Source organism: Cebus imitator, unplaced genomic scaffold, assembly GCF_001604975.1.
Source record: "Cebus imitator isolate Cc_AM_T3 unplaced genomic scaffold, Cebus_imitator-1.0 Scaffold11, whole genome shotgun sequence".
In the NCBI taxonomy this organism is placed as follows: domain Eukaryota; kingdom Metazoa; phylum Chordata; class Mammalia; order Primates; family Cebidae; genus Cebus; species Cebus imitator.
In genome coordinates this window covers 3,452,534-3,469,794 of record NW_016107326.1, presented here as the reverse complement: position 1 = coordinate 3,469,794, position 17,261 = coordinate 3,452,534, and the positions used below count along the sequence as shown (strand labels likewise).

Genomic DNA, 17,261 nt, shown 5'->3' with positions numbered 1-17,261 from the left:
CTGTTATTCATACGGAGTATAAAAGCAACGGAATAAATAAAAGTAATAGCAAATGAAATTGACAAGATTTATTAAGTTATAATACAAAGAACCACTACTAACAAAAATCCTGTTTGTTCCTAAACAACTAGAAGTTTGTTCAAGAACAGCTCATCTGTGGGAAACTATTATCAATGTAATAACACCAAGGTCACTGAAGATGACATTAAACGATTTGCTGAGTAACTATTGGTTGATAAGTTAAATCTGCCTCTGGATAACTTTTGGTACACTTACTGGTTTTTCAAAGCTATCTACATGTGTTTCTTGTACTTCCTAAGATACATACAGTCACATCATAATTTTTCTCTCTCAGCTAGACTCAATTCACTTCTTTTGATTGAGTATCGGTTGGTGGGGTCACAAAGAATGAGGGAATATGATCAGAGGTGTATTTTTCCTGTCCTGCCTCTAGTAGACAGGCATTCTGGGACCTGGGGCATGGAGCTGTTTAGTTATAGAGGTATTGCACTGTCCCTTGTATGGCCACAAAAGGATATACAAATCCTGCTCAACTTTTTTCTGCCTTAATACAGTTCGCATGAACAACCTGCTGCCACTGCCCTACAAAGCCTCTCTTTGGGAGGGGAAAGCCACATCAGTGGGGACAAGTGCTATGAATGTGGGCACCTGTGGTTGGTTTCAGCAGAAATGATACATGTTTCCCAGCTGTAGGCAGGAAGCTCCAATTCAACAAGTGAAGCTCCAAGGATGTGTAAGTAAGAGCGGGCATCATCTGCAGGATTTTGGCGGGCTAGCCCCTGGCTAGCATCTGGAAATTTGGATGTTCCCTATACTGATAAGGTTATTTTGTCCACACCTACCCTTCTTAGGAGTTGCAATTTTGGTGGTTGTGGCAGATAGAGGATACCTCCTGGAGCAGCCCCAATAAAAACCTTAGACTTTAAGTCTAATCTTTAGGCTTCCCTGGGCCAAGTGGAAGAACAAAAATCATCTTGGACCACACATAAAATACATTAACACTAAAAATAGCTGATGAGCTAAAAAAATTGCAAAAAAACCACCTCATAATGTTTTAAGAAGGTTTATGAATTTGTATTGGGGCTCATTCAAAGCTGTCCACAGGCCACAGTTTGGATAAGCTTGCTCTGTGTCCCGAACAGGCTTTCCTGGGCAGAAATACTACACACATGTTGAGTCATTTTGCTGCTGGGGAAAGGAGCATGCTACATGTGACCTCTTCCAGTGGGAGAGAAAGAAGATAGGAAGCCTGGGCATGGATTTCTGCAGACTCTGCCAGATGTGTCTTTTTTCCTTCTGGTCATGATAAACTATAGCCATGATACAACTACCTCTGGGTCTTGAGTTCTTCTCACAGATCACCAGCATGGGGGTGTCGTGAGACCCTTGAAACAGATGTCAAGGATGTCAATAGGATCAGAAAAAACCTTACAGGAGGTTTATAAAGACACGCTTGTGACAATTTATAAGATGTATGTGATTTCAATTTTCCCATGACAAAGTTCCTGGCTAACGAATTCCTGTGAGCAAAAATGTGAACTACATAATACTTACAGATACACTGGAAGAAGAAATCTTTAAAAGCTACTGACACTCCCCACACAGATTTATCAAATTTCACCCTAAGGATGTAAAGCAATGTGGAGAAAGACTATACCACAAATTCTGAAATGTTAGTAGGGCTGTGCCATTTATAATTAATATTGTGTACTTTCACTGAAGTGATACAGAAGTTTGTTACTTACTTTTGTTGTGTTTTTAAAACTGGACACTTTTAGTGACAAATGGTAAAAACAAAGACACTGACTATCTTGAATACTTTTGTATCTATGCTAAATATTGTTTATGTACTAACATTTTGATCTGAAACGTCTGATTGTTTTATTTAACCTACAGATATTCACAAATGTCATCATATATGAAAAAGTGTAAACCACACAAGAGCAGTGAGATTTATGTATTTTATTCTACTGTATTTCTCATGGTACTACAAAATGAAGTCATAAAAAAATCAAACCTCTTTTGCAGAGACTCAAGATACGGACAAGCCTAAGCTCTGTGATTCTGGAAACTATAGGGGCCAACAAGGCCATACATTTTTAAAAGTTTAAAGTCTTTTTTTTCCTAAAGTGGAAAATCTTCTATTAAGAAATGCAATGACACTATGGAGCATCAAGAAGTAATATTCGATAAAGCTTCACTTATAATCAAATCAAATAGTCTGTTTTATGTGAGTCCATTTTTGTGGCCATCACAAAAACCAATGAATAAAAAGTTTAGACCTCATTCTTGTGACAGCTGTTCTAAAAAGAACTGAATTGCCATGATAAAATGACAACCATATTTAAAACATAATTTCGTGTTAAGAAAGACAAGTAAAATATAATGTAAAGACTAGGCTTTTTCCAAGGTGAAAACAGCTCACAATCAGGGCTCTTCTGCAGGAGGAAGGGGTCAGACACAGACAGACGCGCAGGGAGCCTACCGATAGTGCAGTGCTCCCCGTTCCATCCCTGGCTGCATTCACACTTGCCATCCTTGCAGGTCCCGTGCTCGGCACAGCGCGGGTGGCAGGCTCTCTGATTACACGCTGGGCCCGTCCAGCCTTCTTCGCAGCGACATGTCCCCCCCATGCAAACACCATGTGAGCCACAGTCCACAGAACATATTTCTGTGTGGAAAGAACAGAAGAGATGAGTAGTGGGAGGGAGAAGGGGAATTCATAAGCAGCGCTCCATCTTCCACTCAAGTTTGTTCAAGTGAAACCCAAAATCACCAAAAATAAATCAAAAGTGTTTGTATGCTAAGTAAATTTCAGCATTGACTACCAGGAAATTATCAGTGGTGGAACTCCACTGCTTTATTCGCCATTTAATGTTACACGCTGCTATAATCATGCATAAAATATGCATGACAATTGTTAGAAATAATTTCTTTATATATATTTTATATAGGAAACATTACATATATAGAGCGTAGTCATATTTATACATATCTATCACCAAGAAAACACACCCACCCACCCCCAAATTAATGAAATATTTCAGCATCTAAGCATCTCAGGCATCTAGCAGGACTTGGGTTTCATACACACAACAAGAATTTGAAAAGGGTTTATTTCTAATGCCACATTTAAATGTTTTGAATATTCAGAAACTTTCACTAAGAGGAAGCTACTTTAGTAAGTAAATTAGATTGCTTCTGACACAAATACACAAGTAAAAAGAAACTGTTTTGCCTATTCAGTAAATTTGTACTGTGGACAGATACAAATTTCTTAGTCCACAGTACAAAACCAATTTAGTAATGCATATAATTGACTGTCCTTTGAAAAACAAGGTTTTTAGACCCCTAGAATTACTGAAAAGAGCCCAAGTGACCAAATGACTTCAAATGCTGTAATAACAGGTCTTGAAAAAGAATCAGATGTCTAAGAAACAAATTTTAAGCTTTCTTAAAAGCTTTGTTTAATTAGTTCCAATTGAGAGATAGGGAGAGGGAGAGGTAAAAGAAACTTGGAAGGTTATTTTATTTCTATTCTTTACACATAAAGTTAAAGTTAGCTATAGTTTTTTTTCCCCTAAATTCTAAGACTATTGATTAGCTTTGGTTGTCTTGCAAAAATAAAGCACAATAAAAACCTGAAATCATTTCTAACAAATAGAAAATATACTAAACCATTTTAAAAATTAAAAAATAGTAACTGTTTATGTAGTTACATGTTCTGTTTTCCCTATTCATTTCCCAAGTAACATTTTTCAGACACGTAATTCTCTATCTCACAGGCTAACTTTAAACACTGTATCAAGGCACTATGAGAGTTGTAGTATTTCTTATAAACAACACCCAGGACTGTTAACTGAAAGATGGTAGCACAAGGGTTTTTTCATGCAACATTTTTTATCTCCTTTGAATTAAAATTTTGATTAAGAGATCCAAGATAGTTGATTAACTTCAGAGCAACATAACATCAACCCAGCCCCAGAAGCGAGAGGTTTCTTTCTGAGGCACCCTTTTTATTCAATCTAATCAATTTTTCATTAGGGTGAAGGTGTTTATCAGCATTTAGCACACTAGCTTTGAGCAAGGTGCGTCAATCTTTGTAATGAACTTATTAATTAGAGTTAATTTAATTGAAGTGGAATTGAAGGGCTAATTAATGGACAAACTGCTGATGAAGATAGAGGAAAGCTCCCTTGCTTTCAAACCTATAAACTTTCAGATGGAAATAATTCATTTCTTCTCTTTTAGCAGCTTAACCAAATGGTTCTTCGGGTGTCAAGTCTACTCTCTTATTGAATTTAGATATCTGAAGGTCATTTCCACAATAACAAAAGAGGTAGTGAGCAAAGTGTTTTCCTTTAGGATTCACTCAGAAATTCAGAATTATACTGCTTGTAAACTTTAAGCCACAAAGGTAAATTAACAATGCTTTTATAAGCTTTAAATGAGAATGGTGCAACAACCAGACACATTTGGGGCACACAAGACCAGATATTTTCACAGCGTGACTGGAAGCGTATTTGAGATCTTTACTATTAATTCTAAGTAAGTTTTCTGTCGTTCCGCAGCTAATAGCAAAGTTTAATAAAGACTTTTTCCTATACTTATTATAATTACTTCCTTCAAAAAATGAGTATTGCATTCATTACGCTACTCTATTTATTCAGAGTTGAATACATGTGAAGTTTCTTTTTTGCACTGAGGATATCAAGATGAATAGGATAAAGATCTCTGCTCACTATGACTAACAGTCATTTAGTATAGAGGTAAAATTAGATTTCAACTACCAAAATCATTACAGCAGCATAAAAAAATTCAGTCTAAATATGTAAAATAATGATATGTGATTTTGGTAGCCAATTTAATCTTTAAATTAACCTTTATATATATATTTTCCAATTCATAGCAATATCATTTTATGAAGAGGGCTGAATTAACTTTTGAGTTATATAGTATCAGTTACAAACTACCCTTTATAAAATAATTCAGGTAATATACTATAATAACTTTATATGAAAAAAGGGGCTATTGTGCTTGTTCCTTTCCGACTTGGCTAATTGTAGGAAGCAAATCTGAATGACAGTATTTCAAGTAAGTATTATTCTACAGCTAGTCTTAATATGCCTGTTTTATTGACGGAGGCATAAGAGACCTGAACCAAAGAGCTTTACTATAGAAGTAATTATGTCTATAATATATAATTGGATATTTTTTGTGGAAAGGGTTTTTTAGTATAGGTTAAAAACTCAGCAGAAAACACTAAATGCTTATTTTATATGTAAATTATATGTAATTACAAAATATATATTACAAATAGAGGACAAAACAAGTTAACGTGTTATTTAAAATAATACAACTCACTCATGCTGGATAAGTGCTGGTTGGTGGTAATATCCCTAAAACTCTTTAGTGAGATATTCAAGGCTCTTTCTAATCTAGACCCCAATTTGTGTTTTTACTCTTATTTATTCTATGCATGTTATTTGCTCTAGCAGATGTGAATTTTCTCACCAAAGTTTCTGGTTCGTCAAATTATCCAGAGGTGTATGAGCCAAAAGATGAGGGAGAATGAAGAGAATAGAAAGGAAGGGAAGAGGAGGAGGAAGGAAGGATAAAAAGGCAGGAAGGAAGGAGAGGTAAGAGAGGAAGAGAAGGAGGAAGAAAACTCATCTCATACAAAAATCAGAACGGGAGGGAGAAAGGATGAAAACTTGTCTCTAACCAGCATGTGAGTTCAAAATAAAATTTTCATCAATATTATAAGTTATCTGATAAGAAACATTTGTTAGTCTGGGCTTCCAGGATTCAATTTACAGTAGGTAAAGAGTAGCAGATGAATCTGTCATACTTATAGGGACTCACAGGGCAGGAGAGATGTTACCTAAGTTTCTCAAAAGGCCAGGAAAGAGCAATTTGTAAAAGTTACCAGTCTTTTTTCTTCTTGCTAAATCTAAACATGTGAATTAGCTTCTTAGCACAAGATTTCATGTAGTCTTATGCCATTAGAATGTACTAATAGAGAAAACAATTTGCATTTCGTAAATTTCACAATTGGGGAACCACATCCAATCACTACTTTTATGTGGAAGCTCCTCTGAATTGATGAGAAATTAGGTATGAAAAACCACAATTAGCTTTTAGAATACTTCTACCATAGTAACTACTATCACCACTCCCTGCTATGTCTATTAATGGTTAACACTTACTGAGCGCTTCCTTTGTAAGGCACTATTCTTTTTTTTTTTTTTTTTTTTAATTTATTTTATTGCATTTTAGGTTTTGGGGTACATGTGAAGAACATGCAGTTGCATAGGTACACATGTGGCAGTGTGATTTGCTGCCTTCCTCCCCATCACCTATATCTGGCATTTCTCTCCATGCTATCTCTCCCCAACTCCCCGCCCCCCACTGTCCCCTCCCCTATTTCCCCCCGACAGACCCCAGTGTGTAGTACTCCCCTCCCTGTGTCCATGTGTTCTCATTGTTCAACACCCGCCTATGAGTGAGAACATGCGGTGTTTGATTTTCTGCTCTTGTGTCAGTTTGCTGAGAATGATGGTTTCCAGGTTCATCCACGTCCCTACAAAGGACACAAACTCATCGTTTTTGATGGCTGCATAATATTCCATTATGTATATGTGGTAAGGCACTATTCTAAGTGCTTTTCACATACTAACTCCTTTAAACCTTACCTCAACTATATAAAGTAGTCCCGTAATTATCTCATTTTATATATATAAAGAAACAGAGGCACAGAGACATTAAATGACTTGCACAACGTCATATTGCTAGTGAACGGTCAATCCAAAATTTGAACCAGGCAGTTCAGTGTCTGAGTTCAGGTTCTTAGCCACTTACTGTTGGACGCAATCAATATGGGCGGGAAACTAGACAGGCCCCGTCACTGAATCCAAGCCTTATGTTTAATCTAAGCAGGATGTTTTTATTCACTCAACACTGCTAGTAAAATCCATTTTCCTTCTCATTTCTTCTCCTTGTCTTTCCTCCTCTGTCATCTTCCTCCTTTCTTCCTTGCTTCTCTTTCTCATTTTTCCTTTTTTTTGTTGAATTGTGTAATTTTGCCGGGTTTGAGTATCCAAACAGAATTCACCTGGTTTTCTATTTCTCACTTGTCTTCCACTGGCTCCCCTACGTCCTGCCTCTCACCCTTTCCCAACTTTCTGCTTCATTCACAGACAACATTAGCACCAATTTTCCTTGCTTCACACTTACAGCTCTTCTCAACATGCTTCTCTATTGCGTTTTTTTCAGCAGGTCCTGCCTGTTTTTCCTTTCAAATGTCCCTCAGATTTGTCTATTTCATTTCTACTGACTCCCAACAAATTCATGCTCTCACCACATGAGGCTTGTGGGAAGGTCCTCCAGCCTGTCTCCTCGCCATCAAAGTCTCACAATTCACACTCCCTGACTCATTATCTACAGGACAGTTTCCCAAAAACGATACTCTCATTGTCTTAGTGGGCAAATTATTGCTATTGGCAAATCGTCCATTGCCTAAAACTATCATTTCTAAACTGTATTCCCCATAATTGGGCCCAACCCAATTTTTTGCCTCCAAATACCTTTCTTTTTCACTGTCCCTTGAATATAACAGTATTTCTCACAATTGCATCTTTGCTAATCTTTTATTTGAATTGCTTGGAATCAGAAGTGATCTGAATTTTAGACTTTTTCAGATGCTATAATATTTGTAGAATACATACCTCTGGAGCAACCCTAATCTGAAAATACAAAATCTGAAATGCTGCAATGAGCATTTCCCCTGAGCCTCATGTTGGTGCTGAAAAAGTTTTGAATTTGGAGCATTTTGAATTTCAGGTTAGGGATGTTCAACCTATGGTAGGGGTGATGGTGGTAGAAGTTATCTTTAGAATTTATTATCAGCCAAGCTTTGTACTAAGTACTTTATGTACATTATTCCCGGTAATTCCCATAGCATCTTTGTGAAGAGTGTCCCATGATTTTATAGATGAGTAAACTGAGGCATATAGCAATTTGCCTAAGGTCACATAGCTATTAAGGAGTACAGATTGGATATGAATTCACACATCTGAATTCACAGTTCATGCTCTAAGTACTTTTTAATACTGTTCACCTAGCCAAAAATTATACCTTTACCCAGACTGCCATCATCATTAAATAAATGTTGATAAAAGTTTCCTTGAAAACTTTGAATACTCATTAAGTTAGAATCACTCCTGTGAATGTCCACTCAATTTAGCATAATATTCCATGTAACACTCAATATAATATTAAACTAGAATGTATTGATTTCTAATTATTTCATATGTATTCATCTTCTCTCCCCAGTTAAACTGTAATCTTCCACACTAGAATGGCATCTGCTCAAGCTGTAACTTATGAGTCACGGAATTAGCTCATGAGTTGCAACCAACATTTGAAAAAAAAAATAGACTTGAAAAAAAGTCAGTGTGTATCACTTTATAAAATGTTTATTTCAATCATGTGAGTATGTGCATGTATACTTACACTAGGTCATAATGTAAAAATGTATTTAAGATCATTGTCCAAGGTCAAAAAATGAGAAAGCCATTGTTGTAGAGGGCAGACATGATTTGTTGGTCTTTTATTCTTACAGGGCCTATGGCAGTTGCCATGCACACAGTAAGTGCCCAAAAACAACTTGGCTGATTGACTAAAATTACCTTGCACCATTTTAATTATAATCATATTAATATGACCAAAAACTCAGTGTTGAACCATTTATACATATCATAATATCTATACATGTATACTCTTTAATTCTATCATGTTTAGCCTTATATTGTCAAATGATTTTTTTAAATTGAGGCTTCTCTGTTTATAAGATAACGTGCTTAAATCCCCAAGCTATACTTAAGATTTTAGAGAGGTTAGTTTTGATTAGTAGACAAAATGAGAGTTAAGAAGATATAGTATCTTATACAAATTAAAGATTACTCTTCCCCATAATACTCAATTTTAATGACAAATTGGCTAAGCCTGGTTCTTTTTTTTATAAGGCAACTACATATAATTACTTTTAATATTTATTCCTATAAAGAATAACTTTACTAAAATGTGTATTGGGCTTAAAAAGGGGGTTTTAAAAATTAAAATACCACCTTTAGCTAAATCATATTAAGCAACTCAATGGTAGTGCGTTTATTAAACTCACCATTTGAGCAGTCTGGGCCAGTCCAATTAGGGTCACATGTGCAGGTGCCACTTTCTTGAAGATATGTTCCGTGACCAGAGCACTGGTCTGGACACATGGTCTTGAGTATTTCACAATTGCTACCTCCCCATCCTGGATTGCAATGACATTCCCCATGGATACACACACCGTGATTAGAACACCCAGGGTCTAGACAGTCAGCTGGTGTAAAGAAAAAACAATTTTATTAAATCCAGAAGATATCAAAGTGCATGCAGAAAAAAAGAATTAAATCCTAATCTAATTTATATGAACATTTTGGATAATCAAATATTTATCTACCATTTCGAAGAACTTGTTTCTGAAAATGCAAAGAATTATAATAAAGCATTAAGAAACAGCCTAATGCCATTTAGGTAATTGAGACTCTTGCAAGAATTTGTAATTTTCCTGAATTACACACACAGGCTCTTGAGGTTTCAGACTACTGCTCTCTGTTCTGCCTAATCACAGAGTAATAAGTATTGCTTTCTCTATAACAAAATCTGTATCAGCTGACCTAATCCATGACCACTGAGTACTGACAGCTGTATGGGATCCTCACAGTGTTTGAGAAAGAAATGAGTTGCATACTTTCTATCCTTCTTAATTCACTTTAATGTGCTTTAGATGACGAGATTTAATTTAGCAATTTGACTCAATAAAACTTTACACTTGTAGGGTCAATGGCCTGAAAATTTAATTCCAGAGACTTAATTGCATTACTTTGTGGTGCAGATCAATAAAATCAATTTGATTGAAGAACGGAAATGGTGCTTTTTTGCTTTTTGAAAAAACAATTCACCTGCACTTTATAGTATGGTATCTCGACTCTCATCATTAGAAGTACACCGCTATGCAACAAACCCATGATGTCATACTTCTTTTCAGTAGAATATTATGTGTACTATTCTGTCTTTCTAGAGATGTCAAAATGCTAGATTTAGAAGCTGGCATCAATGTAAAAAATGATTAAAAATAAAATCAACAGTCTGCTGTGGGGTTCAAGGCACAAAGGTTTGCTTGCTTTCTCAGAGTGAAGAAAAGGAATGATGAACACTACTGAAGAAGAGCAAAGAGGCCCTTTGGTGTTTGTTCTTTTCATTAGTTAAAATGTTAATAAAACAATGCATTCATAAATATGGATTTTCACAAGCGCTTTCAAAAGGAAGCCTGTAACAAGAGATCTGCCAAACTAAAGATTACAGACATAATCTGTTTCTTTATGAAGATAACAACAGACTTCTGTAAATATTGACATGTTTACCTTCTTCACAATTTTCTCCTTTGTATCCTGAGTTGCAAGCACAAGAGCCCATGATACAAATCCCACGACCCCCACACTGCGGGTCAATACACTGGGTAGTCGGCACATCACACTCGGTGCCCTTCCAGCCGCTGAAACAGAGGCAGCGGCCCTTGGAGTACTGCCCGTTGCCACTACACAACACCGGACAGGCCGCTGTGAAACAAGACACGACAGAAGAATTACAGCCACATTTTCCATCAAGCTTCCGAGAGAAAAGGCACATCGCTGGAACAAGCAATTTGCTGGTTTTCCCCCCTTTCTTTCCTGTCTTGGTAGTTTTCAGAATTACTTGTGTTTCTACAGCTTGTTTATATCGGCTTAAGAAAAGAATCTAACTTGCATACCTCTTGAACAATCCGGACCCAGAAATCCTGGAAAACAATGGCAAGTTCCAGAAACGCATTCTCCATTTCCATGGCAATTTCGGGGGCACTCCACCACAGACTCTGAAGAAAAGAGAAAGAAGGAACACTTGTTGTATAGCCTGCCTCTTGCAAAAGATAAACGGTGTCACTTTGATCTTCATTTATGCTAGATAATTTGAACAGTAATGCAAAGCACTGTCACTTCAAACGCAGATTTGAAAGTGTTTCCTGATGTATTCTCCTCTCCCAAGGTAATTCCAGATAATATCTTTTCCCAGTACTTCAAAGTTTGTCACATATTCACAAATAAAGGGTTTAAAAATAATTCTCACATTTTACCTGGGCTTTAATACCCTAGGAATTACCCCAAATTGGTACGGATAATTTAGTTTCCATTAAACACGGCGTTTAGGCTGTGGCCTGGAAAATGCTGCTTTGAAGACTATTCTTACCTATAACAATGGTATTAAAAGACACCTGCTCTGCATTTTTCCCATCATTATAAAAAGCCAGATGCCAGATTCCAGAATCCAAGTACTGGATAAAGCCGGCCTCGTGAACGCTGACGGATCTCGCCTGCCGCCCAGCTCTCTCTGTCTCCAGCAGGCTCCGCTGCTCTCTGGCAATCAGCCTGCTGCCATCCAGGAGCTCCACGAAGTCGTACTGGGGGGAGGACGGGGAAAAATAGCAATATAAAGAGCAGATACTTCTCTCTTTTTTTTTTTCTTCAAGCTGTCTTCCTTTGCTCTAACAAATACAATGTTAGAAAGAAGTTCCTGACTGACAGGTCCAAATAGTAGAAGTCTCCTATGCACAGCATTTACAAGGAGGACCAAACTACCCGCTGCATAATGCTGGATTCAAACATCAGAGACCATTTTTTCCCTTATTGGGCAATATGGTTTCCAGATTTATTCAATTCTACAGACTGATCAAAAGTTTGATGAGTTTAGGCAGTTTGGGGACACAAACATAAAATCTACATGAACTCACATTTCCAGTTCAGAAGACTTATTTTATTTTAAATTCATGAATTCTGTAATTAATATATATAATAGTCGTACATATTTTGAGGGTACATGTGCTATTTTAATTAACATGTTTACAATGTGTAGTAATCAAATCAGAGTAATTGGGGTATCCATCACCTCAAACATTTTATCTTTTGTGTTGGGAAGACTACAGTTCTTCTGGTTTTGAAATATACAATAAATTGTTACCCATAATTTTCCTACTGTACTGCTGACTGCTAGAACTTTTCTTCTTTCTAGCTGTACTTTTTGTGCCTCTTGACCAACCCCTTTTCATTCCCAATCCCCACTGCCTTTCCCAGCCTCTGGTATCCATCATTCTACTCTTTTTACTCATTCGCTTTTTCAGCTTCCACATATAAGCAAGAACATGCGGCATTTGACTTTCTGTGCCTGGCTTATTTCACTTCACACAATGACCTCCAGTTGCATCCATGTTGCCAGCAATCTTTTTTTGGTTAGACCACAAGATAACCCTGTATGGTCTTCTCTGATTTAACATTCATGTAGCAACAACCACTGCTGAATACTTACTCTGTGCTGGTCTCTCATAGAAACCTTGGGAGGAAGGCTTTAACATTTGCACTTTACAGATGAAGGAATCTGAATCTTGAGGAACTGTAGCAGGCTCTCAGACATCTGGGAATGGTGGGGGTGGTGTGTGAACTCAAGAGCACTTTGCTCCAAGTGTGATCATTCCCCCCACCCTGCTCCACCTCTCTCTTGTGATCCTGATGTGACCATCTCAAGCACCATGGAGAACTCCATGGGTTTTTACTTAGTTACGGTTAGATTTTACTTAGTTACTTAGATGTAACAAGATGCCTTTACATCTTTGATCTAAACAGTTAAACGAGGGCGAGGGCAGGGGGCTGAAGGGATGGCAATAACCATAAATGTGCCTTATGATTCTTATAAATAGATCATCATCAAACCTAAGTTTCGTTTTAGTAGAATTAGACATAAACAAGGGTGACTGGAGAGTTTAAAAAAGAATTAAAAAGATAAAATGTGATTGTTAATATGGTGGGGTAAAATTCTGTAACGAGATAATACAGGGAATTTGAAAGACACTGAAAAGACTTTCCAATGTAGTTTCAAGAAATTTTTTAGATAACCGCTGTTAAAAGTAGAGTGATTAGGCGTCTATAGATTGTTACCAAGTTTCATTCTATTCCTGAGATGTGTTTATGGTGAAACATATGCTACAGTACTATATATAAAAATCATTATTATTATAATACTGCATATGTAAATTATAAATATTCTACTTCCTGATGGATTTCTTAAATGAAATTTAAGAAAAAGATTATAATAAGAATCTCTTAATCTAATCAAGCCGGAATAAAATCAGTTGTTGGAATTTCTGAGAAACACAGTTAAACAGATTGCCATTTTACTGATCATAGACCTCTATTGTTAATATTGGAGAGAATTTAGAATATTCAGTTTCTGACTTATTAAAATTTTTATTTATAAGTAAAAACAGTTTTTTGTTCTTTTGTGTAGTAAAACTGCATTAAAACAGAATTCAGCTGTGAGAGAGATACAAAAACAGTACAACCTGAGCAGCAGTCCAAAATGTTTATTTTCATTTATACCTTACAAAAATGAAAATAATGACTGGTGTGGACACTTGGCCTACAAACATTTGACTGGAATTCTATTCCAGACTCATTAAAGGATAATTAATTCAGCAGTTTTGAAAGGTGTCTCTGTCTCAAATAAGCCACTCATTTCCTCGTCAGGTTTAAATATTTACATTTGCATGGCAAAGAGACAGGAAAAAGTTTCTTTTTATGACCCAATGCATATAAATATTTTTCTCCCCTAACATTGAACACAGTAACTGAAAAAGTGAAAGGGAGGAATTTGGAGTTTCAGCTGGTCTTTCAAGGCAAAATCACAGCTATCACCTTTCTCACAGAAATCACCACTTACATCACACTGTGAACAATAAAATAAGGCTGGGGTAGTAGGCATGATGGTTGCGGGGGAAGACTGACAGGTTCTGAGCATCTATCCAATTCTAGGCTCTTCTGCATGGGTGTTTCACACACGATTTCAGAAGGGCGATTCAAATACCTAAAGAAACATTTCCTACTTTAACACTAAAACCATCTGTGTCAAAAATTACCAAATTACACAGAATGGAAATACTTAATAACCTTTGTTCTTAAGGCATAAAGTGGTCACTTAGGGCAAATGTGAATTGTGCTTTGTAATACTTCTAAGATAAAGACACAGACATATTTTTGGGGAGAAGAGGAGTCTGAGGATCTTATGCTCTTTTTAGGATAAAATTCTTGGGGCTTACTCTTCAATTGCACTACTCCGGGGGAGCCATTATGAAACAAAGTTTATTCTTGATGAAGTTTTCATATAAAGTTAGACAATTTTAGTGTGAAGCCCTTTAAAAGTCATTTTCTTATGATTTAACATTATCAAATATACACACTTTAAAACTCCTAATTTAAAGTTGCTTTAAACTACAATGCATTAACAAGGTCTTTTGGAAAATCAATGGAAGAAAAGTTTGTCCATGTTTATTGTATTTATGCTGATTAATAGACCATTTAAAAACAAATAAATATTATTTCAGGTATCTTGGTGGTTCACTTCTGAACAGTTAGATTATATGTTTAATTCAATTCTGTTACTAAAACGATGAATTCCTAGAATCTATGAATACTTAACTGTGTCCTTACATCAACTCTTTGGTAGTGGCACAGTCTTGCTGTAAATCATTGGAATATAAAGAATAAAGAGATTTTATAGATCACCTGATCCAACTCTTTCATTTCACCAATGGACACTGAGGCTCAGAGAAGTGACTTGCACAAGGTTACAAAGTCAAGAAGTGGTAAAGCTATGCTTAGATCCCAGGTTTCCAACTGCTATTCTAAAAGAGCCTTCATGCAAATGCACTAAAATGCTACAGTATACTTACTTAACCATAAGGCTCTGAATTGCTTCCTTAGGCCACTAACTGACCAGGAGAATGAACTGGCATCAGGGAGAAGAAAGCCCAGTGATTCTTGGCAGTAATCAAACAGAGAGTTTTACAAAGGGTCACAAAGACTGTGAAGGCTCAAGCAACTATTCTGAATGGCTGGCCAATTTTAATTATTTCAGGTTGATTTATTTAATGTCCCCCAGAAACAGAGAAATGTTCAATTTGGGCTGCTTTATAGAATATTTAGTGATTAAACACTGAACTCAGAAACAGTTGTTTGCTCTGCTGATCTTGAATAAACCACAGGAAGGAACTATAATAACTGTGAAGCTTAAGAAAATGCATAACCTACTTAAACACATATATTGTGGTAGAAAAGAAAAGTGGATATCACATGTATTGTGTTTAAATAGTAGAAGGATTATGAGAAAACCTGAAACTGTCCCTTTTATTTCTCTAATCTTAAGTGTTATATACAACTTGCCAAGTAAACTAAATCTTCAAATAAACCTTTCAAGTACACAGCACAATAGACAATTCTTATCTGAAATTATTTTCTGGAATTTATAAGTTAACATGTTTACTACTGTGCCCAGCTTAGAGGTGTACTTCTTGAATTATACACAAATAATCACATATGTGGTTTCAATGGGAAAATATTTTTCATATTTCACTGGAAATTGCTATAAATACAACCTGTCTACTATAATTGAAGTTATAGAGGACTTCCATTTAGGAAAATCTGGTTATCATATCCTAGTCAGTATCACCTATAACATGAACTGGAGTCAAATCTAAAATTTAAAATGGTCCAGACTGGCTGGGTGAGGAGGGTCATGCCTGTAATCTTAGCACTTTAGGAGGCTGAGAGGGGCAGATCATCTGAGGTCGGGAGTTCAGGACCAGCCTGACCAACATAGAGAAACCTCAACTCTATTAAAAATACAAAATTAGGTGGGCATGGTAGCACATGCCTATGATCCAGCTACTTGGGAGGGTGAGGCAGGAGAATAGCTTGAACCCGGGAGGCAGAGGTTGCGGTGAGTTGAGATCGCGCTATTGCACTCCAGCCTGGGCAACAAGAGCAAAACTCCGTCTCAAAATAAATAAATAAAATAAAACGGTCCAGATACAGTGGCTCACACCTGTAATCCCAGCCCTTTGTGAAGTTGAGGTGGGCAGATTGCTTGAGCCCAGGGGCTCAAGATCAGCCTGGGCAATATGGTAAAACCTCATCTCTACAAAAAATACAAAAATTAGCCGGGTAGGGTGACATATATCTGTAGTCCCAGCTACCCAGGCGGCTGAGGTGGGAGGATCACCTGAGCCAAGGAGGTTGAGACTGTGGTGAGATGAGATTGTGCCATTGCACTCCAGCCTGGATGATGGAGTGAGGCCTGTCTCAAAGAAAAACAAAAACAAAAACCCCAACAAACAAACAAAAACATAAAGTTAAAATTGTGCATTAGTACATTATAAGAAGCATACAATGCATAAGAACCAAATTTACTTTAATAATATAGATATTAAAAATTTTAAATAGAAAAAATAAATTACTAAAGCCTGATATTCAAAAATTTCGTAGCCAGAAAATCATATATGTATATGAACTAAATCCACAATTACATTAGAAAAAGCATGTTAAACTCTTCTTACTCATCTTTCTTTAAAGATATAATTTCTTTATTAATATGTGATAACTTTTCTTCATAATTTATGTGCCTAGGTTATAGAAAACATTTCTCACAAAATTATATGATATAAAGCATGCATAAAAACTCTCCAGTCTTTATTTTATAAATCATACTAAATCAGCAGGAAATTCCCTGGGTAAATACTGATTATCAAATATCACTTTAGGCTCATCCAATTGTCAATTTTAATTAACCAATTATTACATTTTTGAAATTCCTCTATTTACTAACATAACAGTTGATCTTGAGGAAAGTCTCAGTTCCAGTTTTACGGTAGGTAATTTAAATAACTTCTCTTAGACGTGATGAAACCTATATTAAGTGACAATATCCAATTTACATACCATGACCTGGTACTGTATTAGATTATGAAAAAGCCTGTGGAATTGACAGTAGTTCTCCATCTCTGATTGATGTTGTGAGGAAATTTTTATGCAAGGAAAATGACTTTAAAGTTCTCTGATATTAAGGATATTTGAACTGTTTTGTGTACCACACTAATGTGATCATACTTGGTTATCTCTGAAAGTTCTCTTGCCTCTTTATTTCGGCGTTCATCATTTTAGATGAGGAACAGTGCTTGAGTTGATAAAGTTCCTGCCATCATATTTATGTTGATGTTCCCATAATTTCTCTACTAAGAGTAAATCTGGCATAAACTAAAAAAATACATTTTGAACAGAATG

General features: G+C 36.2%; 1 protein-coding gene across 11 annotated transcripts in view; it reads right to left on the bottom strand.

The window, feature by feature from the left end:
* The window catches only part of TENM3 (teneurin transmembrane protein 3), a 470,445-nt gene that overhangs the window by 102,584 nt on the left and 350,600 nt on the right, over nucleotides 1-17,261 (bottom strand). For all 11 annotated transcript variants that reach the window (XM_017549242.2, XM_017549257.2, XM_017549269.2 and 8 more), the window contains 5 exons: nucleotides 11,347-11,557; nucleotides 10,874-10,975; nucleotides 10,488-10,682; nucleotides 9,203-9,403; nucleotides 2,507-2,692 (listed from right to left, as the gene is read on the bottom strand). In XM_017549242.2, coding sequence (XP_017404731.1) covers nucleotides 2,507-2,692; nucleotides 9,203-9,403; nucleotides 10,488-10,682; nucleotides 10,874-10,975; nucleotides 11,347-11,557 — 895 coding nt within the window. The remainder of the gene's footprint in view (nucleotides 1-2,506; nucleotides 2,693-9,202; nucleotides 9,404-10,487; nucleotides 10,683-10,873; nucleotides 10,976-11,346; nucleotides 11,558-17,261) is intronic.